The 25,259-nt window shown below is 58.4% G+C and overlaps 1 protein-coding gene across 2 annotated transcripts in view; it reads left to right on the top strand.

The window, feature by feature from the left end:
- The window catches only part of LOC121274400 (ephrin-A5-like), a 99,459-nt gene that overhangs the window by 68,916 nt on the left and 5,284 nt on the right, over positions 1 to 25,259 (top strand). The window contains exon 5 of one of the 2 annotated variants that reach the window (XM_041181700.1): positions 16,863 to 17,523. The exons of the other annotated variant lie outside the window; for it this stretch is intronic. Coding sequence (XP_041037634.1) covers positions 16,863 to 16,984 — 122 coding nt within the window. The 3' untranslated portion in view covers positions 16,985 to 17,523. The remainder of the gene's footprint in view (positions 1 to 16,862; positions 17,524 to 25,259) is intronic. 2 annotated transcript variants of the gene reach the window in all.

Genomic DNA, 25,259 nt, shown 5'->3' with positions numbered 1-25,259 from the left:
AGATGAGGAGAATTTGTTTTTATTTACACAGCGAGTTGTTGTGATCTGGAAGGCGCTGCCTGAAAGGGCGGTGGAAGCAGATTCAATAGGAACTTTCAAAAGGAGGGGGGGATAGGATAAATACTGGAAGGGGGGACATTTGCAGGGATATGGGGGGTGGGGGGGGGGGGAAGAGCGGGTGGGGGGCTAATTGGATCGATCTTGCACAGAGCCAGCACAGGGACAACGGGCTGAATGGCCTCCTGCTGAGCTGAGAGTGTCCGGTCCGTCGGTGGCGATTCCTGGATGCCGATCGGGAACTCCTGGAGAGGCAGTTTTCTTGCCCCTAGTTTTGTACCTCAGGCACTCTGAGAGTGAGCTGCCAACATACTACTTTACATTCTCCAGTAGGTGCGTGCACAGACACGCCAACACTGTGGGTTTGCATGTTTGCAGATGGCCCTCCTTTCGGGGAATAATGCAACATCCTTAATTTCGGGCAGGTTTTAGTGAGTCACTATTCAAACCGCTGCCTGAGTGTCACATCAGCCTTTCATCCTGAAGCTGGTTTTGTTATTTTAAAGAACGATTAGCCTCCATTTTTTGATGAATGTCACAAAGACATCGCGACATTACTGACCTGAACACGATGAGACAATTTCTAAATTCATTTGCGAGCGTCGCTGGCCGGGCCCAGCGTTTATTGCCCATCCCTAATTGCCCCCTTGAGAAGGTGGGGGTGAGCTGCCTTCTTGAGCCGCTGCAGTCCCTGTGGTGTAGGTACACCCACCGTGCTGTTAGGGAGGGAGTTCCAGGATTTGGACCCAGCGACAGTGAAGGAACGGCCGATATATTTCCAAGTCAGGATGGGGAGTGACTCGGAGGGGAACTTCCAGTTGGTGGTGTTCCCCATGTGTCTGCTGCCCTTGTCCTTCAAGATGGTAGTGGTCGTGGGTTTGGAAGGTGCTGTCTAAGGAGCCTTGGTGAGTTGCTGCAGAGCATCTTGTAGATGGTACAAACTCTGCTGCTACTGTGCGTCAGTGGTGGAGGGAGTGAATGTTGGAGGTGGTGGAGGGAGTGAATGTTGGAGGTGGCGGAGGGAGTGAAAGTTGGAGGAGGTGGAGGGAGTGAAGGTTGGAGGAGGTGGAGGGAGTGAAGGTTGGAGGAGGTGGAGGGAGTGAAGGTTGGAGGAGGTGGAGGGAGTGAAGGTTGGAGGAGGTGGAGGGAGTGAAGGTTGGAGGAGGCGGAGGGAGTGAAGGTTGGAGGAGGCGGAGGAGTGAAGGTTGGAGGAGGCGGAGGGAGTGAAGGTTGGAGGAGGCGGAGGGAGTGAAGGTTGGAGGAGGCGGAGGAGTGAAGGTTGGAGGAGGCGGAGGGAGTGAAGGTTGGAGGAGGCGGAGGGAGTGAAGGTTGGAGGAGGCGGAGGGAGTGAAGGTTGGAGGAGGCGGAGGGAGTGAAGGTTGGAGGAGGCGGAGGGAGTGAAGGTTGGAGGAGGCGGAGGAGTGAAGGTTGGAGGAGGCGGAGGGAGTGAAGGTTGGAGGAGGCGGAGGGAGTGAAGGTTGGAGGAGGCGGAGGGAGTGAAGGTTGGAGGAGGCGGAGGGAGTGAAGGTTGGAGGAGGCGGAGGGAGTGAAGGTTGGAGGAGGCGGAGGGAGTGAAGGTTGGAGGAGGCGGAGGGAGTGAAGGTTGGAGGAGGCGGAGGGAGTGAAGGTTGGAGGAGGCGGAGGGAGTGAAGGTTGGAGGAGGCGGAGGGAGTGAAGGTTGGAGGAGGCGGAGGGAGTGAGTAAGAGGCGGAGGGAGTGAAGGTTGGAGGAGGCGGAGGGAGTGAAGGTTGGAGGAGGCGGAGGGAGTGAAGGTTGGAGGAGGCGGAGGGAGTGAAGGTTGGAGGAGGCGGAGGGAGTGAAGGTTGGAGGAGGCGGAGGGAGTGAAGGTTGAGGAGGCGGAGGGAGTGAAGGTTGGAGGAGGCGGAGGGAGTGAAGGTTGGAGGAGGCGGAGGGAGTGAAGGTTGGAGGAGGCGGAGGGAGTGAAGGTTGGAGGAGGCGGAGGGAGTGAAGGTTGGAGGAGGCGGAGGGAGTGAAGGTTGGAGGAGGCGGAGGGAGTGAAGGTTGGAGGAGGCGGAGGGAGTGAAGGTTGGAGGAGGCGGAGGGAGTGAAGGTTGGAGGAGGCGGAGGGAGTGAAGGTTGGAGGAGGCGGAGGGAGTGAAGGTTGGAGGAGGCGGAGGGAGTGAGGTTGGAGGAGGCGGAGGGAGTGAAGGTTGGAGGAGGCGGAGGGAGTGAAGGTTGGAGGAGGCGGAGGGAGTGAAGGTTGGAGGAGGCGGAGGGAGTGAAGGTTGGAGGAGGCGGAGGGAGTGAAGGTTGGAGGAGGCGGAGGGAGTGAAGGTTGGAGGAGGCGGAGGGAGTGAAGGTTGGAGGAGGCGGAGGGAGTGAAGGTTGGAGGAGGCGGAGGGAGTGAAGGTTGGAGGAGGCGGAGGGAGTGAAGGTTGGAGGAGCGGAGGGAGTGAAGGTTGGAGGAGGCGGAGGGAGTGAAGGTTGGAGGAGGCGGAGGGAGTGAAGGTTGGAGGAGGCGGAGGGAGTGAAGGTTGGAGGAGGCGGAGGGAGTGAAGGTTGGAGGAGGCGGAGGGAGTGAAGGTTGGAGGAGGCGGAGGGAGTGAAGGTTGGAGGAGGCGGAGGGAGTGAAGGTTGGAGGAGGCGGAGGGAGTGAAGGTTGGAGGAGGCGGAGGGAGTGAAGGTTGGAGGAGGCGGAGGGAGTGAAGGTTGGAGGAGGCGGAGGGAGTGAAGGTTGGAGGAGGCGGAGGGAGTGAAGGTTGGAGGAGGCGGAGGGAGTGAAGGTTGGAGGAGGCGGAGGGAGTGAAGGTTGGAGGAGGCGGAGGGAGTGAAGGTTGGAGGAGGCGGAGGGAGTGAAGGTTGGAGGAGGCGGAGGGAGTGAAGGTTGGAGGAGGCGGAGGGAGTGAAGGTTGGAGGAGGCGGAGGGAGTGAAGGTTGGAGGAGGCGGAGGGAGTGAAGGTTGGAGGAGGCGGAGGGAGTGAAGGTTGGAGGAGGCGGAGGGAGTGAAGGTTGGAGGAGGCGGAGGGAGTGAAGGTTGGAGGAGGCGGAGGGAGTGAAGGTTGGAGGAGGCGGAGGGAGTGAAGGTTGGAGGAGGCGGAGGGAGTGAAGGTTGGAGGAGGCGGAGGGAGTGAAGGTTGGAGGAGGCGGAGGGAGTGAAGGTTGGAGGAGGCGGAGGGAGTGAAGGTTGGAGGAGGCGGAGGGAGTGAAGGTTGGAGGAGGCGGAGGAGTGAAGGTTGGAGGAGGCGGAGGGAGTGAAGGTTGGAGGAGGCGGAGGGAGTGAAGGTTGGAGGAGGCGGAGGGAGTGAAGGTTGGAGGAGGCGGAGGGAGTGAAGGTTGGAGGAGGCGGAGGGAGTGAAGGTTGGAGGAGGCGGAGGGAGTGAAGGTTGGAGGAGGCGGAGGGAGTGAAGGTTGGAGGAGGCGGAGGGAGTGAAGGTTGGAGGAGGCGGAGGGAGTGAAGGTTGGAGGAGGCGGAGGGAGTGAAGGTTGGAGGAGGCGGAGGGAGTGAAGGTTGGAGGAGGCGGAGGGAGTGAAGGTTGGAGGAGGCGGAGGGAGTGAAGGTTGGAGGAGGCGGAGGGAGTGAAGGTTGGAGGAGGCGGAGGGAGTGAAGGTTGGAGGAGGCGGAGGGAGTGAAGGTTGGAGGAGGCGGAGGGAGTGAAGGTTGGAGGAGGCGGAGGGAGTGAAGGTTGGAGGAGGCGGAGGGAGTGAAGGTTGGAGGAGGCGGAGGGAGTGAAGGTTGGAGGAGGCGGAGGGAGTGAAGGTTGGAGGAGGCGGAGGGAGTGAAGGTTGGAGGAGGCGGAGGGAGTGAAGGTTGGAGGAGGCGGAGGGAGTGAAGGTTGGAGGAGGCGGAGGGAGTGAAGGTTGGAGGAGGCGGAGGGAGTGAAGGTTGGAGGAGGCGGAGGGAGTGAAGGTTGGAGGAGGCGGAGGGAGTGAAGGTTGGAGGAGGCGGAGGGAGTGAAGGTTGGAGGAGGCGGAGGGAGTGAAGGTTGGAGGAGGCGGAGGGAGTGAAGGTTGGAGGAGGCGGAGGGAGTGAAGGTTGAGGAGGCGGAGGGAGTGAAGGTTGGAGGAGGCGGAGGAGTGAAGGTTGGAGGAGGCGGAGGGAGTGAAGGTTGGAGGAGGCGGAGGGAGTGAAGGTTGGAGGAGGCGGAGGGAGTGAAGGTTGGAGGAGGCGGAGGGAGTGAAGGTTGGAGGAGGCGGAGGGAGTGAAGGTTGGAGGAGGCGGAGGGAGTGAAGGTTGGAGGAGGCGGAGGGAGTGAAGGTTGGAGGAGGCGGAGGGAGTGAAGGTTGGAGGAGGCGGAGGGAGTGAAGGTTGGAGGAGGCGGAGGGAGTGAAGGTTGGAGGAGGCGGAGGGAGTGAAGGTTGGAGGAGGCGGAGGAGTGAAGGTTGGAGGAGGCGGAGGGAGTGAAGGTTGGAGGAGGCGGAGGGAGTGAAGGTTGGAGGAGGCGGAGGGAGTGAAGGTTGGAGGAGGCGGAGGGGAGTGAAGGTTGGAGGAGGCGGAGGGAGTGAAGGTTGGAGGAGGCGGAGGGAGTGAAGGTTGGAGGAGGCGGAGGGAGTGCAGGTTGGAGGAGGCGGAGGGAGTGAAGGTTGGAGGAGGCGGAGGGGAGTGAAGGTTGGAGGAGGCGGAGGGAGTGAAGGTTGGAGGAGGCGGAGGGAGTGAAGGTTGGAGGAGGCGAGGGAGTGAAGGTTGGAGGAGGCGGAGGGAGTGAAGTTGGAGGAGGCGGAGGGAGTGAAGGTGGAGGAGCGGAGGGAGTGAAGGTTGGAGGCGGCGGAGGGAGTGAAGGTTAGGCGGAGCGGAGGGAGTGAAGGTTGGAGGCGGCGGAGGGAGTGAAGGTTGGAGGAGGCGGAGGGAGTGACGGTTGGAGGAGGCGGCGGGAGTGAAGGTTGGAGGAGGCGGAGGGAGTGAAGGTTGGAGGAGGCGGAGGGAGTGAAGGTTGGAGGAGGCGGAGGGAGTGAAGGTTGGAGGCGGCGGAGGGAGTGCAGGTTGGAGGAGGCGGAGGGAGTGAAGGTTGGAGGAGGCGGAGGGAGTGAAGGTTGGAGGAGGCGGCGGAGTGAAGGTTGGAGAGGGCGGAGGGAGTGAAGGTTGGAGGAGGCGGAGGAGTGAAGGTTGGAGGAGGCGGAGGAGTGAAGGTGGAGGAGGCGGAGGGAGTGAAGGTTGGAGGAGGCGGAGGGAGTGAAGGTTGGAGGAGGCGGAGGGAGTGAAGGTTGGAGCGAGGCGGAGGAGTGAAGGTTGGAGGAGGCGGAGGGAGTGAAGGTTGGAGGAGGCGGAGGGAGTGAAGGTTGGAGGAGGCGGAGGGAGTGAAGGTTGGAGGAGGGCGGAGGGAGTGAAGGTTGGAGGAGGCGGAGGGAGTGAAGGTTTAGGAGGAGGCGGAGGGAGTGAAGGTGGAGGAGGCGGAGGGAGTGAAGGTTGGAGGAGGCGGAGGAGTGAAGGTTGGAGGAGGCGGAGGGGAGTGAAGGTTGGAGAGGCGGAGGAGATGAAGTTTGGAGGAGGCGGAGGGAGTGAAGGTTGGAGGAGGCGGAGGGAGTGAAGGTTGGAGGAGGCGGAGGGAGTGAAGGTTGGAGGAGGCGGAGGGAGTGAAGGTTGGAGGGAGGCGGAGGGAGTGACAGGTTGGAGGAGGCGGAGGGAGTGAAGGTTGGAGGAGGCGGAGGGAGTGAATGTTGGGAGGCGGCGAGGGAGTGAAGGTTGGAGGAGGCGGAGGGAGTGAAGGTTGGAGGAGGCGGAGGGAGTGAAGTTGGGAGGAGGCGGAGGGAGTGAAGGTTGGAGGAGGCGGAGGAGTGACAGGTTGGAGGAGGCGGTGGGAGTGAAGGTTGGAGGAGGCGGAGGGAGTGAAGGTTGGAGGAGGCGGAGGGAGTGAAGGTTGGAGGAGGCGAGGGAGTGAAGGTTGGAGGAGGCGGTGGAGTGAAGGTTGGAAGGAGGCGGAGGGAGTGAAGGTTGGAGGAGGCGGAGGGAGTGAAGGTTGGAGGAGGCGGAGGGAGTGAAGGTTGGAGGAGGCGGAGGGAGTGAAGGTTGGAGGAGGCGGAGGGAGTGAAGGTTGGAGGAGGCGGAGGGAGTGGCAGGTTGGAGGAGGCGGAGGGAGTGAAGGTTGGAGGAGGCGGAGGGAGTGAAGGTTGGAGGAGGCGGAGGGAGTGAAGGTTGGAGGAGGCGGAGGGAGTGAAGGTTGGAGGAGGCGGAAGGAGTGAAGGTTGGAGGAGGCGGAGGGAGTGAAGGTTGGAGGAGGCGGAGGGAGTGAAGGTTGGAGGAGGCGGAGGGAGTGAAGGTTGGAGGAGGCGGAGGGAGTGAAGGTTGGAGGAGGCGGAGGGAGTGAAGGTTGGAGGAGGCGGAGGGAGTGAAGGTTGGAGGAGGCGGAGGGAGTGAAGGTTGGAGGAGGCGGAGGGAGTGAAGGTTGGAGGAGGCGGAGGGAGTGAAGGTTGGAGGAGGCGGAGGGAGTGAAGGTTGGAGGAGGCGGAGGGAGTGAAGGTTGGAGGAGGCGGAGGGAGTGAAGGTTGGAGGAGGCGGAGGGAGTGAAGGTTGGAGGAGGCGGAGGGAGTGAAGGTTGGAGGAGGCGGAGGGAGTGAAGGTTGGAGGAGGCGGAGGGAGTGAAGGTTGGAGGAGGCGGAGGGAGTGAAGGTTGGAGGAGGCGGAGGGAGTGAAGGTTGGAGGAGGCGGAGGGAGTGAAGGTTGGAGGAGGCGGAGGGAGTGAAGGTTGGAGGAGGCGGAGGGAGTGAAGGTTGGAGGAGGCGGAGGGAGTGAAGGTTGGAGGAGGCGGAGGGAGTGAAGGTTGGAGGAGGCGGAGGGAGTGAAGGTTGGAGGAGGCGGAGGGAGTGAAGGTTGGAGGAGGCGGAGGGAGTGAAGGTTGGAGGAGGCGGAGGGAGTGAAGGTTGGAGGAGGCGGAGGGAGTGAAGGTTGGAGGAGGCGGAGGGAGTGAAGGTTGGAGGAGGCGGAGGGAGTGAAGGTTGGAGGAGGCGGAGGGAGTGAAGGTTGGAGGAGGCGGAGGGAGTGAAGGTTGGAGGAGGCGGAGGGAGTGAAGGTTGGAGGAGGCGGAGGGAGTGAAGGTTGGAGGAGGCGGAGGGAGTGAAGGTTGGAGGAGGCGGAGGGAGTGAAGGTTGGAGGAGGCGGAGGGAGTGAAGGTTGGAGGAGGCGGAGGGAGTGAAGGTTGGAGGAGGCGGAGGGAGTGAAGGTTGGAGGAGGCGGAGGGAGTGAAGGTTGGAGGAGGCGGAGGGAGTGAAGGTTGGAGGAGGCGGAGGGAGTGAAGGTTGGAGGAGGCGGAGGGAGTGAAGGTTGGAGGAGGCGGAGGGAGTGAAGGTTGGAGGAGGCGGAGGGAGTGAAGGTTGGAGGAGGCGGAGGGAGTGAAGGTTGGAGGAGGCGGAGGGAGTGAAGGTTGGAGGAGGCGGAGGGAGTGAAGGTTGGAGGAGGCGGAGGGAGTGAAGGTTGGAGGAGGCGGAGGGAGTGAAGGTTGGAGGAGGCGGAGGGAGTGAAGGTTGGAGGAGGCGGAGGGAGTGAAGGTTGGAGGAGGCGGAGGGAGTGAAGGTTGGAGGAGGCGGAGGGAGTGAAGGTTGGAGGTGGTGGTGGAGGGAGTGAATGTTGGAGGTGGTGGTGGAGGGAGTGAATGTTGGAGGTGGTGGTGGAGGGAGTGAATGTTGGAGGTGGTGGTGGAGGGAGTGAATGTTGGAGGTGGTGGTGGAGGGAGTGAATGTTGGAGGTGGTGGTGGAGGGAGTGAATGTTGGAGGTGGTGGTGGAGGGAGTGAATGTTGGAGGTGGTGGTGGAGGGAGTGAATGTTGGAGGTGGTGGTGGAGGGAGTGAATGTTGGAGGTGGTGGTGGAGGGAGTGAATGTTGGAGGTGGTGGTGGAGGGAGTGAATGTTGGAGGTGGTGGTGGAGGGAGTGAATGTTGGAGGTGGTGGTGGAGGGAGTGAATGTTGGAGGTGGTGGTGGAGGGAGTGAATGTTGGAGGTGGTGGTGGAGGGAGTGAATGTTGGAGGTGGTGGTGGAGGGAGTGAATGTTGGAGGTGGTGGTGGAGGGAGTGAATGTTGGAGGTTTTGGTGGAGGGAGTGATTGTTGGTGGTCGTGGCGGAGGGAGCGGAGGTTGGAGGTGGCGGAGGGAGCGAATGTTGGAGGTGGCGGAGGGAGCGAATGTTGGAGGTGGTGGTGGAGGGAGCGAATGTTGGAGGTGTTGGAGGGAGTGAATGTTGGAGGTGGTGGTGGAGGGAGTGAATGTTGGAGGTGGTGGTGGAGGAAGTGAAGGTTGGAGGTGGTGGAGGGAGTGAAGGTTGGAGTTGGCGGAGGGAGGGAATGTTGGAGGTGGCGGAGGGAGGGAATGTTGGACTTGGTGGTGGAGGGAGTGAAGGTTGGAGGTGGTGGAGGGAGGGAAGGTTGGAGGTGGCGGAGGGAGGGAATGTTGGACTTGGTGGTGGAGGGAGTGAAGGTTGGAGGTGGTGGAGGGAGGGAAGGTTGGAGGCGGCAGAGGGAGGGAAGGTTGGAGGTGGTGGTGGAGGGAGTGAATGTTGGAGGTGGTGGTGGAGGGAGTGAATGTTGGAGGTGGTGATGGACGGAGTGAATGTTGGAGGTGTTGGAGGGAGTGAATGTTGGAGGTGTTGGAGGGAGTGAATGTTGGAGGTGTTGGAGGGAGTGAATGTTGGAGGAGGTGGAGGGAGTGAATGTTGGAGGTGTTGGAGGGAGTGAATGTTGGAGGTGTTGGAGGGAGTGAATGTTGGAGGTGTTGGAGGGAGTGAATGTTGGAGGTGTTGGAGGGAGTGAATGTTGGAGGAGGTGGTGGAGGGTGTGAATGTTGGAGGTGGTGGTGGAGGGAGTCAATGTTGGAGGTGGTGGTGGAGGGAGTCAATGTTGGAGGTGGTGGTGGAGGGAGTGAATGTTGGAGGTGGTGGTGGAGGGAGTGAATGTTGGAGGTGGTGGTGGAGGGAGTGAATGTTGGAGGTGGTGGTGGAGGGAGTGAATGTTGGAGGTGGTGGAGGAGGGAGTGAATGTTGGAGGTGGTGGTGGAGGGAGTGAATGTTGGAGGTGGTGGTGGAGGGAGTGAATGTTGGAGGTGGTGGTGGAGGGAGTGAATGTTGGAGGTGGTGGTGGAGGGAGTGAATGTTGGAGGTGGTGATGGACGGAGTGAATGTTGGAGGTGGTGGTGGAGGGAGTGAATGTTGGGGGTGTTGGAGGGAGTGAATGTTGGAGGTGGTGGTGGAGGGAGTGAATGTTGGAGGTGGTGGTGGAGGGAGTGAATGTTGGAGGTGGTGGTGGAGGGAGTGAATGTTGGAGGTGTTGGAGGGAGTGAATGTTGGGGGTGTTGGAGGGAGTGAATGTTGGGGGTGTTGGAGGGAGTGAATGTTGGAGTTGGTGGAGGGTGTGAATGTTGGAGTTGTTGGAGGGAGTGAATGTTGGAGTTGTTGGAGGGAGTGAATGTTGGAGGTGTTGGAGGGAGTGAATGTTGGAGGTGTTGGAGGGTGTGAATGTTGGAGTTGTTGGAGGGTGTGAATGTTGGAGTTGTTGGAGGGAGTGAATGTTGGAGGTGTTGGAGGGAGTGAATGTTGGAGGTGTTGGAGGGAGTGAATGTTGGAGGTGTTGGAGGGAGTGAATGTTGGAGGTGTTGGAGGGAGTGAATGTTGGAGGTGTTGGAGGGAGTGAATGTTGGAGGTGTTGGAGGGAGTGAATGTTGGAGGTGGCGGAGGGAGTGAATGTTGGAGGTGTTGGAGGGAGTGAATGTTGGAGGTGTTGGAGGGAGTGAATGTTGGAGGTGTTGGAGGGAGTCAATGTTGGAGGAGGTGGTGGAGGGTGTGAATGTTGGAGGTGTTGGAGGGAGTGAATGTTGGAGGTGGTGGTGGAGGGAGTGAATGTTGGAGGTGGTGGTGGAGGGAGTGAATGTTGGAGGTGGTGGTGGAGGGAGTGAATGTTGGAGGTGGTGGTGGAGGGAGTGAATGTTGGAGGTGGTGGTGGAGGGAGTGAATGTTGGAGGTGGTGGTGGAGGGAGTGAATGTTGGAGGTGGTGGTGGAGGGAGTGAATGTTGGAGGTGGTGGTGGAGGGAGTGAATGTTGGAGGTGGTGGTGGAGGGAGTGAATGTTGGAGGTGGTGGTGGAGGGAGTGAATGTTGGAGGTGGTGGTGGAGGGAGTGAATGTTGGAGGTTTTGGTGGAGGGAGTGATTGTTGGTGGTCGTGGCGGAGGGAGCGGAGGTTGGAGGTGGCGGAGGGAGTGAATGTTGGAGGTGGTGGAGGGAGTGAATTTTGGAGGTGGTGGTGGAGGGAGTGAATGTTGGAGGTGTTGGAGGGAGTGAATGTTGGAGGTGGTGGTGGAGGGAGTGAATGTTGGAGGTGGTGGTGGAGGGAGTGAATGTTGGAGGTGTTGGAGGGAGTGAATGTTGGAGGTGGTGGTGGAGGGAGTGAATGTTGGAGGTGTTGGAGGGAGTGAATGTTGGAGGTGGTGGAGGGAGTGGAGGTTGGAGGTGGCGGAGGGAGCGGAGGTTGGAGGTGGCGGAGGGAGCGGAGGTTGGAGGCGGCGGAGGTTGGAGGCAGCAGAGGTTGGAGGCAGCAGAGGTTGGAGGGAGCAGGTTTCTAAATAAGATGGAGGTGGGGGGCCTGAAGGACAGAGCGGAGCGGTTCCCGGAGTAGATGTTTGGAGTGTCGGATGCGGAGGGAGGAGTGAAAGGCTGGATGGACAGATTGGAAAATGCGGAAAAATCCACAGCAACATTCAGGAGCTCGAGGGGCCCCAAAGCAGCTCTTATGGAAGGGGAGGGGCAGCCTGTTCGTGCAGAGGGAGATCCCAAAGCCTGGAGCCCAGAGTTGGACCTTCCGAATGAGAGACCCACCTTTCTGAGGAACTTTGTGTTCTGACGGGGGGGGGGATTGCGGTGGGGGGGCGGGGGGTATTGCAGGGGGGCTATTGTGGGGGGTGGGATTGTGGGGGTGGGATTTGCAGGGTGGGATTGTTGCGGGCATTGCGGGGGGGGTATTGCGGGGGGGGATTGTGGGGGGTGGTATTGCGGGGGGGTATTTGGGGGGGGATTGCGGGGGGGGGGATTGCGGGGGGGGATTGTGGGGGGTGGTATTGCGGGGGGTGGTATTGTGGGGGGTGGTATTGTGGGGGGTGGTATTGCGGGGGGTGGTATTGTGGGGGGGTATTGTGGGGGGGGGATGGGGGGGTATTGCGGGGGGGGGATTGCGGGGGGGGATTGTGGGGGGTGGTATTGCGGGGGGTGGTATTGTGGGGGGGTATTGTGGGGGGGGGATGGGGGGGTATTGCGGGGGGGGGATTGCGGGGGGGGGATTGTGGGGGGGGATTGGGGGGGATATTGCGGGGGGGGGGATTGCGGGGGGGGATTGTGGGGGGTGGTATTGCGGGGGGGTATTTGGGGGGGGATTGCGGGGGGGGGGATTGTGGGGGGTGGTATTGCGGGGGGGGGATGGGGGGGTATTGGGGGGGGATTGCGGGGGGGGGTATTGCGGGGGGGGATTGGGGGGGATTGTGGGGGGGGATTGGGGGGCATATTGCGGGGGGGGGGGGCTGGTGGGGGGTGTGTGTACGTTCAACCATCCCAGGAGTGGCAGTGCGATTGGCGTCAGGCCCAGCCTTGCCCCACAGGCCGGTGTGGTGAAGGAGGGGGGAGCGGGGGGTGTGTTGGGGAGTCAGGGGGAGGGGGGACTGGGAGGTTAGGTCGCTCTCCAGCTCCCTGCTCTCTGGCTGGTCGTGCGGGTGCAAGTATTGAGTGGGAAGTTGGCTGATCGGTGGGTGAGAGTTACACACCCTCCACCCAAACCCGTGCACTTGCTGACGAGCAGCGGCCTCTCTGCCTGAGGAGTTTCTTGGCTCGAGTCAGGAATTCTGGAACATTCCTCGGCTAGAGACGAGCAAAACTCGTGCCGACCCGTACGTACCACCGCTTCCTTTGATTGTATTGTTATTCTTACTCCCCCTGCGGCAAGGCAGTGCCTCGTGACCTTTCACCTCTCGGAGGCAGGCTGCAGTGTGGCCTCGGCTTAGGCCCAGCTAGGCTAACCCCTTCCAGCCCTGTTTATCCAGACGCTCTTGACCCACCTGGAAACAGCCCACGAGTCCACATGAGTGAACGCTTCACTTCACCCCCCACCGTGTGTGTGTGAGACTCACTCACGTGGCAATCGGATTCACTTTGGTGCCACCTTGGTTAATGGCTGGTGGTTATAAATGGCCTTCCACATGCCAGTCCGTCAGTCCGTCAGTCCGTCAGTCCGTCAGTCCGTCAGTCCGTCAGTCCGTCAGTCCGTCAGTCCGTCAGTCCGTCAGTCCGTCAGTCAGTCCGTCAGTCCGTCAGTCCGTCAGTCAGTCAGTCAGTCAGTCAGTCAGTCAGTCAGTCAGTCAGTCAGTCAGTCAGTCAGTCAGTCAGTCAGTCCATCAGTCAGTCAGTCAGTCCATCAGTCAGTCAGTCCATCAGTCAGTCAGTCAGTCAGTCAGTCAGTCAGTCAGTCAGTCCATCAGTCCGTCAGTCCGTCAGTCCGTCAGTCCGTCAGTCCGTCAGTCCGTCAGTCCGTCAGTCCGTCAGTCCGTCAGTCCGTCAGTCCGTCAGTCCGTCAGTCCGTCAGTCCGTCAGTCCGTCAGTCCATCAGTCCATCAGTCAGTCAGTCAGTCCATCAGTCAGTCAGTCAGTCCATCAGTCAGTCAGTCAGTCCATCAGTCAGTCAGTCAGTCAGTCCCTCAGTCAGTCAGTCAGTCAGTCAGTCAGTCCCTCAGTCAGTCCCTCAGTCAGTCCCTCAGTCAGTCCCTCAGTCAGTCCCTCAGTCAGTCCGTCCCTCAGTCCGTCCCTCAGTCCGTCCGTCCCTCAGTCCGTCCGTCCCTCAGTCCGTCCGTCCCTCAGTCCGTCCGTCCCTCAGTCCCTCAGTCCCTCAGTCCCTCAGTCCCTCAGTCCCTCAGTCCGTCAGTCCCTCAGTCCGTCAGTCCCTCAGTCCGTCAGTCCCTCAGTCAGTCCCTCAGTCCGTCCCTCAGTCCGTCCCTCAGTCAGACAGACAGACAGACAGTCCATCCGTCCGCTAAGGGTTTTTGTTGGAAGTCCAAACACTTCATTCCCAGCATTGAGGGGGTAGCACACCTCACTGACCTTGCTGTGTCTGCCATAGGAACCTGGCTCCAACCCCGGTTAGGCCTTGTCTGCACAGTTCTGGGTCTCCGTAACGAGGATCAGGAGTCACAGGTGAAGGTGTTGGGGGGTGGGGGTGGGAGTTATGTGTTCACGAGGTTGTTAGCAGAAATGAGAGCTCCGACCTGTCAGAGAGAGTAAAATAGACCCAGCAGAGTGGGCAGCAATCCGTCTGCACACCCCCCCCACCTCCCCCCTCATCTAATAGCAGCTGTGGGATCTTTTACACCCACCTGAGAGGGCAGACCGAGGCCTCAGCTTAACGTCTCATCCTAAAAGACGGCGCCTCTGACAGTGCGGTGCTCCCTCAGTACTGACCATCTGACAGTGCAGCACTCCCTCAGTACTGACCCTCCGACAGTGCGGCGCTCCCTCAGTACTGACCCTCCGACAGTGCGGCGCTCCCTCAGTACTGACCCTCCGACAGTGCGGCTCTCCCTCAGTACTGACCCTGTGACAGTGCGGCTCTCCCTCTGTGCTGACCCTCCGACAGTGCGGCGCTCCCTCAGTACTGACCCTCCGACAGTGCGGCGCTCCCTCAGTACTGACCCTCCGACAGTGCGGCGCTCCCTCAGTACTGACCCTCCGACAGTGCGGCGCTCCCTCAGTACTGACCCTCCGACAGTGCGGCGCTCCCTCAGTACTGACCCTCCGACAGTGCGGCGCTCCCTCAGTACTGACCCTCCGACAGTGCGGCTCTCCCTCAGTACTGACCCTCCGACAGTGCGGCTCTCCCTCAGTACTGACCCTCCGACAGTGCGGCTCTCCATCAGTACTGACCCTCCGACAGTGCGGCGCTCCCTCAGTACTGACCCTCCGACAGTGCGGCGCTCCCTCAGTACTGACCCTCCGACAGTGCGGCACTCCCTCAGTACTGACCCTCCGACAGTGCGGCGGTCCCTCAGTACTGACTCTCTGACAGTGCGGTGTTCCCTCAGTACTGACCCTCCGACAGTGCGGCACTCCCTCAGTACTGACCCTCCAACAGTGCGGCGCTCCCTCAGTACTGACCCTCCGACAGTGCGGCGCTCCCTCAGTACTGACCCTCCGACAGTGCGGCGCTCCCTCAGTACTGACCCTCCGACAGTGCGGCGCTCCCTCAGTACTGACCCTCCGACAGTGCGGCGCTCCCTCAGTACTGACCCTCCGACAGTGCGGCTCTCCCTCAGTACTGACCCTCCGACAGTGCGGCTCTCCCTCAGTACTGACCCTCCGACAGTGCGGCTCTCCATCAGTACTGACCCTCCGACAGTGCGGCGCTCCCTCAGTACTGACCCTCCGACAGTGCGGCGCTCCCTCAGTACTGACCCTCCGACAGTGCGGCACTCCCTCAGTACTGACCCTCCGACAGTGCGGCGGTCCCTCAGTACTGACTCTCTGACAGTGCGGTGTTCCCTCAGTACTGACCCTCCGACAGTGCGGCACTCCCTCAGTACTGACCCTCCAACAGTGCGGCACTCCCTCAGTACTGACCCTCCAACAGTGCGGCACTCCCTCAGTACTGACCCTCCGACAGTGCGGCACTCCCTCAGTACTGACCCTCCAACAGTGCGGCACTCCCTCAGTACTGACCCTCCGACATTGCAGCACTCTCTCAGTACTGACCCTCCGACAGTGCGGCACTCCCTCAGTACTGACCCTCCGACAGTGCGGCACTCCCTCAGTACTGACCCTCTGACAGTGCGGCGCTCCCTCAGTACTGACCCTCCGACAGTGCGGCACTCCCTCAGTACTGACCCTCCGACAGTGCAGCACTACCTCAGTACTGACCGTCTGACAGTGCGGCACTCCCTCAGTACTGACCCTCCGACAGTGCGGCGCTCCCTCAGTACTGACCCTCCGACAGTGCAGCACTACCTCAGTACTGACCCTCCGACAGTGCGGCGCTCCCTCAGTACTGACCCTCCGACAGTGCGGCGCTCCCTCAGTACTGACCCTCCGACAGTGCGGCACTCCCTCAGTACTGACCCTCCGACAGTGCGGCACTCCCTCAGTACTGACCCTCCGACAGTGAGGTGCTCCGTCAGTACTGACCCTCAGACAGTCCGGCACTCCCTCAGTACTGACCCTCCGACAGTGCGGCGCTCCCTCAGTACTGACCCTCCGACAGTCCGGCACTCCCTCAGTACTGACCCTCCGACAGTGCGGCGCTCCCTCAGTACTGACCCTCCGACAGTCCGGCACTCCCTCAGTACTGACCCTCCAACAGTGCGGCGCTCCCTCAGTACTGACCCTCCGACAGTGCGGCGCTCCCTCAGTACTGACCCTCCGACAGTGCGGCGCTCCCTCAGTACTGACCCTCCGACAGTGCGGCGCTCCCTCAGTACTGACCCTCCGACAGTGCAGCACTACCTCAGTACTGACCCTCCGACAGTGCGGCGCTCCCTCAGTACTGACCCTCCGACAGTGCGGCGCTCCCTTAGTACTGACCCTCCGACAGTGCGGCGCTCCCTCAGTACTGACCCTCCGACAGTCCGGCACTCCCTCAGTACTGACCCTCCGACAGTGCGGCGCTCCCTCAGTACTGACCCTCCGACAGTCCGGCACTCCCTCAGTACTGACCCTCCGACAGTGCGGCGCTCCCTCAGTACTGACCCTCTGACAGTGCGGCGCTCCCTCAGTACTGACCCTCCGACAGTGCGGCGCTCCCTCAGTACTGACCCTCCGACAGTGCGGCGCTCCCTCAGTACTGACCCTCCGACAGTGCGGCACTACCTCAGTACTGACCCTCCGACAGTGCGGCGCTCCCTCAGTACTGACCCTCCGACAGTGCGGCGCTCCCTCAGTACTGACCCTCCGACAGTGCGGCGCTCCCTCAGTACTGACCCTCCGACAGTGCGGCACTCCCTCAGTACTGACCCTCCGACAGTGAGGTGCTCCGTCAGTACTGACCCTCAGACAGTCTGGCACTCCCTCAGTACTGACCCTCCGACAGTGCAGCGCTCCCTCAGTACTGACCGTCTGACAGTGCGGCACTCCCTCAGTACTGACCCTCCGACAGTGCGGCGCTCCCTCAGTACTGACCCTCCGACAGTGCAGCACTACCTCAGTACTGACCCTCCGACAGTGCGGCGCTCCCTCAGTACTGACCCTCCGACAGTGCGGCGCTCCCTCAGTACTGACCCTCTGACAGTGCGGCACTCCCTCAGTACTGACCCTCCGACAGTGCGGCGCTCCCTCAGTCCTGACCCTCCGACAGTGCGGCGCTCCCTCAGTACTGACCCTCCGACAGTGCGGCGCTCCCTCAGTCCCAGCACTGTGAGTGTCGGCCTGGACGATGGGGCTCTGGTCTTAGGAGTAGGGACTTGAACCCACGGGCTTCTGACTCCGGGAGAGAGAGGGAGGGAGGGAGGGAGAGGGAGAGACCCACTGAGCCCACGGCTGTCACCGGGCGATGATCTGGGGTGGGATGGGACTGGGGGGCAGAAGGGCTGTTGTCAGTTTGGATTTGAATGCACGCCACCAGTGGATGACGCCCTAACCCCCCAAGGCCCACTCGTTCCCCCCCCCCCCCCCCACCACCCCACCCTCACCCTCACCCTCAACCCCCCCCCTTCTCTTAGGACCCTCCTAAAAGCTGACCTCTTTGAGCTTTTCCTGCACTTTGCCATTGACCCCGATGTGTCTTGGGGTGAGGGTTTGAGCACAGCTTGGGGGTTTGTTAACCCAGGCCTGACATGAAAGGCCATGTTGCCATTGGCTCTTATTGCACTGGACCCTCCCTGAGCTACCATAACCTCCCTCTTCTCCTCTTCCAGATGCTTCCAAGTCCACGGTGCGGAACAGCGCCTCGAGGTTGGAGCTTGGAGCCGAGGCCTACCTGCTGGGCCTGCTGTGTGCCTCCTGCCTGTGTTGGCTCCAGGGCCTGTCGAGCGTCTAGGATCCCTCACTGGAGGGAAAACCCAGAGACTCCTGTCCAACCTTCTTCTTCTTCTTCTTCTTCTTCTTCTTCAAAAAAAATAATTTATATCGCGTTCCAGATGTCTGCTGGTTAGATTGATGTGAAAGACCCGATGGAGGGGGAGAGACCTCCCCAGAACCTCTTCCCGTTGTCTCCAAGTGACCGAAATCCTTTGCCAGGACCCAGGTGATGGTCTCTGACCTCGGGGGGGGAAAACATTCGCCTCATTTTTATGCCTCGAAACGTTTTGAGGTTGCGTCCCTGGCACCGATCTGGGAAAGGGAACTCTAGAGGGTGAGGCTGGGTCCCTCCTGAGGGCCCATATCGTGCAGATTCCGGGCAGGCGACTGTTGGCCGCTCTCTTACCCCACCCGCCCCCACCGCTCTCTCATTTTTCCCTCGGCTGAGAGCCTCACCAGCTAGGCCCGAGGCCGGCAAACCTGGACGTGCCCGGCCCCTGTCGCCCGCCGGCCGTCGAGAAGCTCATCCTTCCCTGGGAGGCTTCCCCCGGAAAGCAGGTAGGTACCTCTTCCCAACCCCCCTCTCCCCCTGCTGTGCGCGAGGTCAGTCCTGGCTTGGGGGTGGGGGTGGGGGGAGAGGTCCTGAGCTGATGTCGGAGGGACTTGCAGCCGGGGGAGGGGGGGTTATAGGGGGAAGTGGTACAATTTTGCGCTCGATCCCGGGCAGGGGGCATTACACTCGAGTCATTCCAAACCTCGAGGGGAGGGGAGGGGTAACGTCAACCCAGAGAACATGGGAAGAAGGGATAAGGTGGGGGGGGGGGGGGTTATAATCGGATGTCAGAGGTCGAGAGCGGAAGGGAGATTGGAAGTTTGCGGTGGGTAACAGAGAGGGGTCCGGGACTGACCGGTTCGGGGTCAGAGTTTATCCTGAGGGAATTCGGAACAACCTTCGGACTGGGAGCTCGACCCAACACTCGGCTTGGCTGCATTTCTCTAGCGCCTCTGGCCGCCGTGGGATGCCCAAAGCATTTCCCAGCCAATGAAGAGCTTTCATTGAAGAGTGGTCACAGTGGGGATATAGGAAAGCCTGGGCGCCGATTTGTGCACACCAAGATCCCGCAAACAGCAATGTGGTAATGGCTCAGGGCACCTATTTTCAGGGTAATGTTGGTTAACGGATAAATGTTGGACCCCAGGACATCAGGGAGACGTGACCCCGCCTCGCCTTTCCCCCAACAGAGGCCGAGGGAGCTTAACGCTCACCCGAGAGAGCAGACAGGGGATTTGGTGTAACGTTTCATCCGGAAAGACGACACCTCCGACAGTGAGGCACTCCCTCAGTACTGACCCTCCGACAGTGCGGCACTCCCTCAGTACTGACCCTCCGACAGTGCGGCACTCCCTCAGTACTGACCCTCCGACAGTGCGGCACTCCCTCAGTACTGACCATCCGACAGTGCGGCACTCCCTCAGTACTGACCCTCCGACAGTGCGGCACTCCCTCAGTACTGACCATCCGACAGTGCGGCACTCCCTCGGTATTGAGCCTCCGACAGTGCGGCTCTCCCTCAGTACTGAGCCTCCGACAGTGCGGCTCTCCCTCAGTACTGACCCTCCGACAGTGCGGCACTCCCTCAGTACTGATCATCCGACAGTGAGGCACTCCCTCAGTACTGACCCTCCGACAGTGCAGCACTCCCTCAGTACTGACCCTCCGACAGTGCAGCACTCCCTCAGTACTGACCCTCCGACAGTGCGGCGCTCCCTCAGTACTGACCCTCCGACAGTGCGGCACTCCCTCAGTACTGACCATCCGACAGTGCAGCACTCCCTCAGTACTGACCCTCCGACAGTGCAGCATTCCCTCAGTACTGACCCACCGACAGCGCGGCACTCCCTCAGTACTGACCCTCCGACAGTGCTGCACTCCCTCAGTACTGACCCTCCGACAGTGCGGCGCTCCCTCAGTACTGACCCTCCGACAGTGCAGCACTCCCTCAGTACTGACCCTCCGACAGTGCGGCGCTCCCTCAGTACTGACTCTCCGACAGTGCGGCACTCCCTCAGTACTGACCCTCCGACAGTGCTGCACTCTCTCAGTACTGACCCTCCGACCTTGCGCCTCTCCCTCAAGTAGACTGCACATTAGGCGTAGAGTAAATATCCCTCCACACTCTCTCCATCAAACACTCCCAGGAGAGGTACAACACGGGGTTAGATACAGAGTAAATGTCCCTCTACACTGTCCCCATCAAACACTCCCAGGACAGGTACAGCACGGGGTTAGATACAGAGTAAATGTCCCTCTACACTGTCCCCATCAAACACTCCCAGGACAGGTACAGCCCGGGGTTAGATACAGAGTAAAGCTCCCTCTACACTGTCCCCATCAAACACTCCCAGGACAGGTACAGCCCGGGGTTAGATACAGAGTAAAGCTCCCTCTACACTGTCCCCATCAAACACTCCAGGACAGGTACAGCACGGGGTTAGATACAGAGTAAATCTCCCTCTACACTGTCCCCATCAAACACTCCCAGGACAGGTACAGCACGGGGTTAGATACAGAGTAAAGCTCCCTCTACACTGTCCCCATCAAACACTCCCAGGACAGGTACAGCACGGGGTTAGATACAGAGTAAAGCTCCCTCTACTCTGTCCCCATCAAACACTCCCAGGACAGGTACAGCACAGGGTTAGATACAGAGTAAATCTCCCTCTACACTGTCCCCATCAAACACTCCCAGGACAGGTACAGCACGGGGTTAGATACAGAGTAAAACTCCCTCTACACTGTCCCCATCAAACACTCCCAGGACAGGTACAGCACGGGGTTAGATACAGAGTAAATCTCCCTCTACACTGTCCCCATCAAACACTCCCAGGACAGGTACAGCACGGGGTTAGATACAGAGTAAATCTCCCTCTACACTGTCCCCATCAAACACTCCCAGGACAGGTACAGCACGGGGTTAGATACAGAGTAAAGCTCCCTCTACACTGTCCCCATCAAACACTCCCAGGACAGGTACAGCACGGGGTTAGATACAGAGTAAAGCTCCCTCTACACTGTCCCCATCAAACACTCCCAGGACAGGTACAGCACGGGGTTAGATACAGAGTAAATCTCCCTCTACACTGTCCCCATCAAACACTCCCAGGACAGGTACAGCACGGGGTTAGATACAGAGTAAATCTCCCTCTACACTGTCCCCATCAAACACTCCCAGGGCAGGTATAGCACGGGGTTAGATACAGAGTAAAACATGATTGCTTCATTTCCAAGGACAGGTTACACCATGCTATGGCTGAAAGGGTTAAATCCCGAGGGCAGGTCACACACAGAGTAGGCTTGTATTCCCTCGAGTGTGGAAGATTAAGGGGGGATCAAATCGAGGGGTTTAAGATGATTAAAGGATTCGATGGGATAGATAGAGAGAAACTGTTTCCTCTGGTGGGGGTGGGGGTGGGGCGTCCAGAACACCCCTCCCTATCTCTGTAACCTCCTCCAGCCCCTACACCCCTCCCTATATCTGTAACCTCCTCCAGCCCCTACACCCCTCCCTATATCTGTAACCTCCTCCAGCCCCTACACCCCTCCCTATCTCTGTAACCTCCCCCAGCACCTACACCCCTCCCTATCTCTGTAACCTCCTCCAGCACCTACAGCCCTCCCTATCTCTGTAACCTCCTCCAGCCCCTACAACCCTCCCTACCTCTGTAACCTCCTCCAGCCCCTACACCCCTCCCTATCTCTGTAATCTCCTCCAGCCCCTACACCCCTCCCTATCTCTGTAACCTCCTCCAGCCCCTACACCCCTCCCTATCTCTGTAACCTCCTCCAGCCCCTACAACCCTCCGAGATCTCTGCTCTCCTCCAATTCCGGCCTCTTGACCATCCCCCGATTCCCATCGCTCCACCATTGGCGGCCGGGCCTTCAGCTGCCTGGGGGGGGCCCTGAGCTCTGGAATTCCCTCCCGAAACCTCTCGACCCCTCTCCCTCAATCGCTTCCCACAGCCTGTCTGCCTCACCATTCCCTAACTCCCTTCTCTCGCACACCCACCCCCTTCAATTCACTCCTTAAATCTGACCTCTTTGACTGAGCTTTTTCTCACACGTTCCTAATATCTGCCGATCTTCTCGAGGTTACATAATGTCTGATCATGTTGCTGTGATGCAATCTGGTGACATTTTATTACTTTACAGAGGCTATAAAACCGTAGGTTGTTTATCCACACTGACCTGTGATGTAAGGTGTGAGTGAGGTGTGGATAGACCATCCTCGTTTTTATCTCCAAATTCCCTAACATTATATGGGGGATATGATAACCAGTTTCTATTATTAACCTGTCACCCTCCAGTAGTCCAATGTATGGATGAAAACTTAATTTAAGATAGGAAGAAACAGTCAGTAACAGACCTGTCCCCACCAGTACTGTACCCCAGTGTTATACAGTGACAGACCTGTCCCACCAGTACAGTACCCCAGTGTTATACAGTGACAGACCTGTCCCCACCAGTACTCTACCCCAGTGTTATACAGTGACAGACCTGCCCCCACCAGTACTGTACCCCAGTGTTATACAGTGACAGACCTGTCCCCACCAGTACTGTACCCCAGTGTTATACAGTGACAGACCCATCCCCACCAGTACTGCACCCCAGTGTTATACAGTGACAGACCCATCCCCACCAGTACTGCACCCCAGTGTTATACAGTGACAGACCTGTCCCCACCAGTACAGTACCCCAGTGTTATACAGTGACAGACCCATCCCCACCAGTACTGTACCCCAGTGTTATACAGTGACAGACCTGTCCCCACCAGTACTGTACCCCAATGTTGTACAGTGACAGACCTGTCCCCACCAGTACTGTACCCCAATGTTGTACAGTGACAGACCTGTCCCCACCAGTACTGTACCCCAGTGTTATACAGTGACAGACCTGTCCCTTCCAGTGCTGTACCCCAGTGTTATACAGTGACAGACCTGTCCCTTCCAGTGCTGTACCCCAGTATTATACAGTGACAGACCTATCCCTTCCAGTGCTGTACCCCAGTATTATACAGTGACAGACCTATCCCTTCCAGTGCTGTACCCCAGTGTTATACAGTGACAGACCTATCCCTTCCAGTGCTGTACCCCAGTGTTATACAGTGACAGACCTATCCCTTCCAGTGCTGTACCCCAGTGTTATACAGTGACAGACCTATCCCTTCCAGTACTGTACCCCAGTATTATACAGTGACAGACCTATCCCTTCCAGTGCTGTACCCCAGTGTTATACAGTGACAGACCTATCCCTTCCAGTGCTGTACCCCAGTGTTATACAGTGACAGACCTATCCCTTCCAGTACTGTACCCCAGTATTATACAGTGACAGACCTATCCCTTCCAGTGCTGTACCCCAGTGTTATACAGTGACAGACCTATCCCTTCCAGTGCTGTACCCCAGTGTTATACAGTGACAGACCTATCCCTTCCAGTACTGTACCCCAGTATTATACAGTGACAGACCTATCCCTTCCAGTGCTGTACCCCAGTGTTATACAGTGACAGACCTGTCCCTTCCAGTACTGTACCCCAGTGTTATACAGTGACAGACCTGTCCCTTCCAGTACTGTACCCCAGTGTTATACAGTGACAGACCTGTCCCTTCCAGTACTGTACCCCAGTGTTATACAGTGACAGACCTGTCCCTTCCAGTACTGTACCCCAGTGTTATACAGTGACAGACCTATCCCTTCCAGTGCTGTACCCCAGTGTTATACAGTGACAGACCTATCCCTTCCAGTGCTGTACCCCAGTGTTATACAGTGACAGACCTATCCCTTCCAGTGCTGTACCCCAGTGTTATACAGTGACAGACCTATCCCTTCCAGTACTGTACCCCAGTATTATACAGTGACAGACCTATCCCTTCCAGTGCTGTACCCCAGTGTTATACAGTGACAGACCTATCCCTTCCAGTGCTGTACCCCAGTGTTATACAGTGACAGACCTATCCCTTCCAGTACTGTACCCCAGTATTATACAGTGACAGACCTATCCCTTCCAGTGCTGTACCCCAGTGTTATACAGTGACAGACCTATCCCTTCCAATGCTGTACCCCAGTGTTATACAGTGACAGACCTATCCCTTCCAGTACTGTACCCCAGTATTATACAGTGACAGACCTATCCCTTCCAGTGCTGTACCCCAGTGTTATACAGTGACAGACCTATCCCTTCCAGTACTGTACCCCAGTATTATACAGTGACAGACCTATCCCTTCCAGTGCTGTACCCCAGTATTATACAGTGACAGACCTATCCCTTCCAGTGCTGTACCCCAGTATTATACAATGACAGACCTATCCCTTCCAGTGCTGTACCCCAGTATCATACAGTGACAGACCTATCCCTTCCAGTGCTGTACCCCAGTGTTATACAGTGACAGACCTATCCCTTCCAGTGCTGTACCCCAGTATTATACAGTGACAGACCTATCCCTTCCAGTGCTGTACCCCAGTGTTATACAGTGACAGACCTGTCCCTTCCAGTACTGTACCCCAGTGTTATACAGTGACAGACCTGTCCCTTCCAGTACTGTACCCCAGTGTTATACAGTGACAGACCTGTCCCTTCCAGTACTGTACCCCAGTGTTATACAGTGACAGACCTGTCCCTTCCAGTACTGTACCCCAGTGTTATACAGTGACAGGCCTATCCCTTCCAGTGCTGTACCCCAGTGTTATACAGTGACAGACCTATCCCTTCCAGTGCTGTACCCCAGTGTTATACAGTGACAGACCTATCCCTTCCAGTGCTGTACCCCAGTGTTATACAGTGACAGACCTATCCCTTCCAGTACTGTACCCCAGTATTATACAGTGACAGACCTATCCCTTCCAGTGCTGTACCCCAGTGTTATACAGTGACAGACCTATCCCTTCCAGTGCTGTACCCCAGTGTTATACAGTGACAGACCTATCCCTTCCAGTACTGTACCCCAGTATTATACAGTGACAGACCTATCCCTTCCAGTACTGTACCCCAGTGTTATACAGTGACAGACCTATCCCTTCCAGTGCTGTACCCCAGTGTTATACAGTGACAGACCTGTCCCCACCAGTACTGTACCCCAGTGTTATATAGTGACAGACCTGTCCCCACCAGTACTGTACCCCAGTGTTATACAGTGACAGACCTGTCCCTTCCAGTGCTGTACCCCAGTATTATACAGTGACAGACCTGTCCCTTCCAGTGCTGTACCCCAGTGTTATACAGTGACAGACCTGCCCGACCAGTACTGTACCCCAGTGTTATACAGTGACAGACCTATCCCTTCCAGTGCTGTACCCCAGTGTTATACAGTGACAGACCTATCCCTTCCAGTGCTGTACCCCAGTGTTATACAGTGACAGACCTATCCCTTCCAGTGCTGTACCCCAGTATTATACAGTGACAGACCTATCCCTTCCAGTGCTGTACCCCAGTATTATACAGTGACAGACCTGTCCCCACCAGTAGTGTACCCCAGTATTATACAGTGACAGACCTATCCCTTCCAGTGCTGTACCCCAGTGTTATACAGTGACAGACCTGTCCCCACCAGTGCTGTACCCCAGTGTTATACAGTGACAGACCTATCCCTTCCAGTGCTGTACCCCAGTATTATACAGTGACAGACCTATCCCTTCCAGTGCTGTACCCCAGTATTATACAGTGACAGACCTGTCCCAACCAGTAGTGTACCCCAGTATTATACAGTGACAGACCTATCCCTTCCAGTGCTGTACCCCAGTGTTATACAGTGACAGACCTGTCCCCACCAGTGCTGTACCCCAGTATTATACAGTGACAGACCTATCCCTTCCAGTGCTGTACCCCAGTATTATACAGTGACAGACCTATCCCTTCCCGTGCTGTACCCCAGTGTTATACAGTGACAGACCTATCCCTTCCAGTGCTGTACCCCAGTATTATACAGTGACAGACCTATCCCTTCCAGTGCTGTACCCCAGTGTTATACAGTGACAGACCTGTCCCCACCAGTGCTGTACCCCAGTATTATACAGTGACAGACCTATCCCTTCCAGTGCTGTACCCCAGTGTTATACAGTGACAGACCTATCCCTTCCAGTGCTGTACCCCAGTGTTATACAGTGACAGACCTATCCCTTCCAGTGCTGTACCCCAGTATTATACAGTGACAGACCTATCCCTTCCAGTGCTGTACCACAGTGTTAAACAGTGACAGACCTGTCCCTTCCAGTGCTGTACCCCAGTGTTATACAGTGACAGA

The sequence above is a fragment of the Carcharodon carcharias genome, assembly GCF_017639515.1.
Source record: "Carcharodon carcharias isolate sCarCar2 chromosome 36 unlocalized genomic scaffold, sCarCar2.pri SUPER_36_unloc_13, whole genome shotgun sequence".
NCBI lineage: Eukaryota > Metazoa > Chordata > Chondrichthyes > Lamniformes > Lamnidae > Carcharodon > Carcharodon carcharias.
Note: the sequence above shows the minus strand (reverse complement) of the source record. Positions and strands in the feature narration are given on the sequence as shown.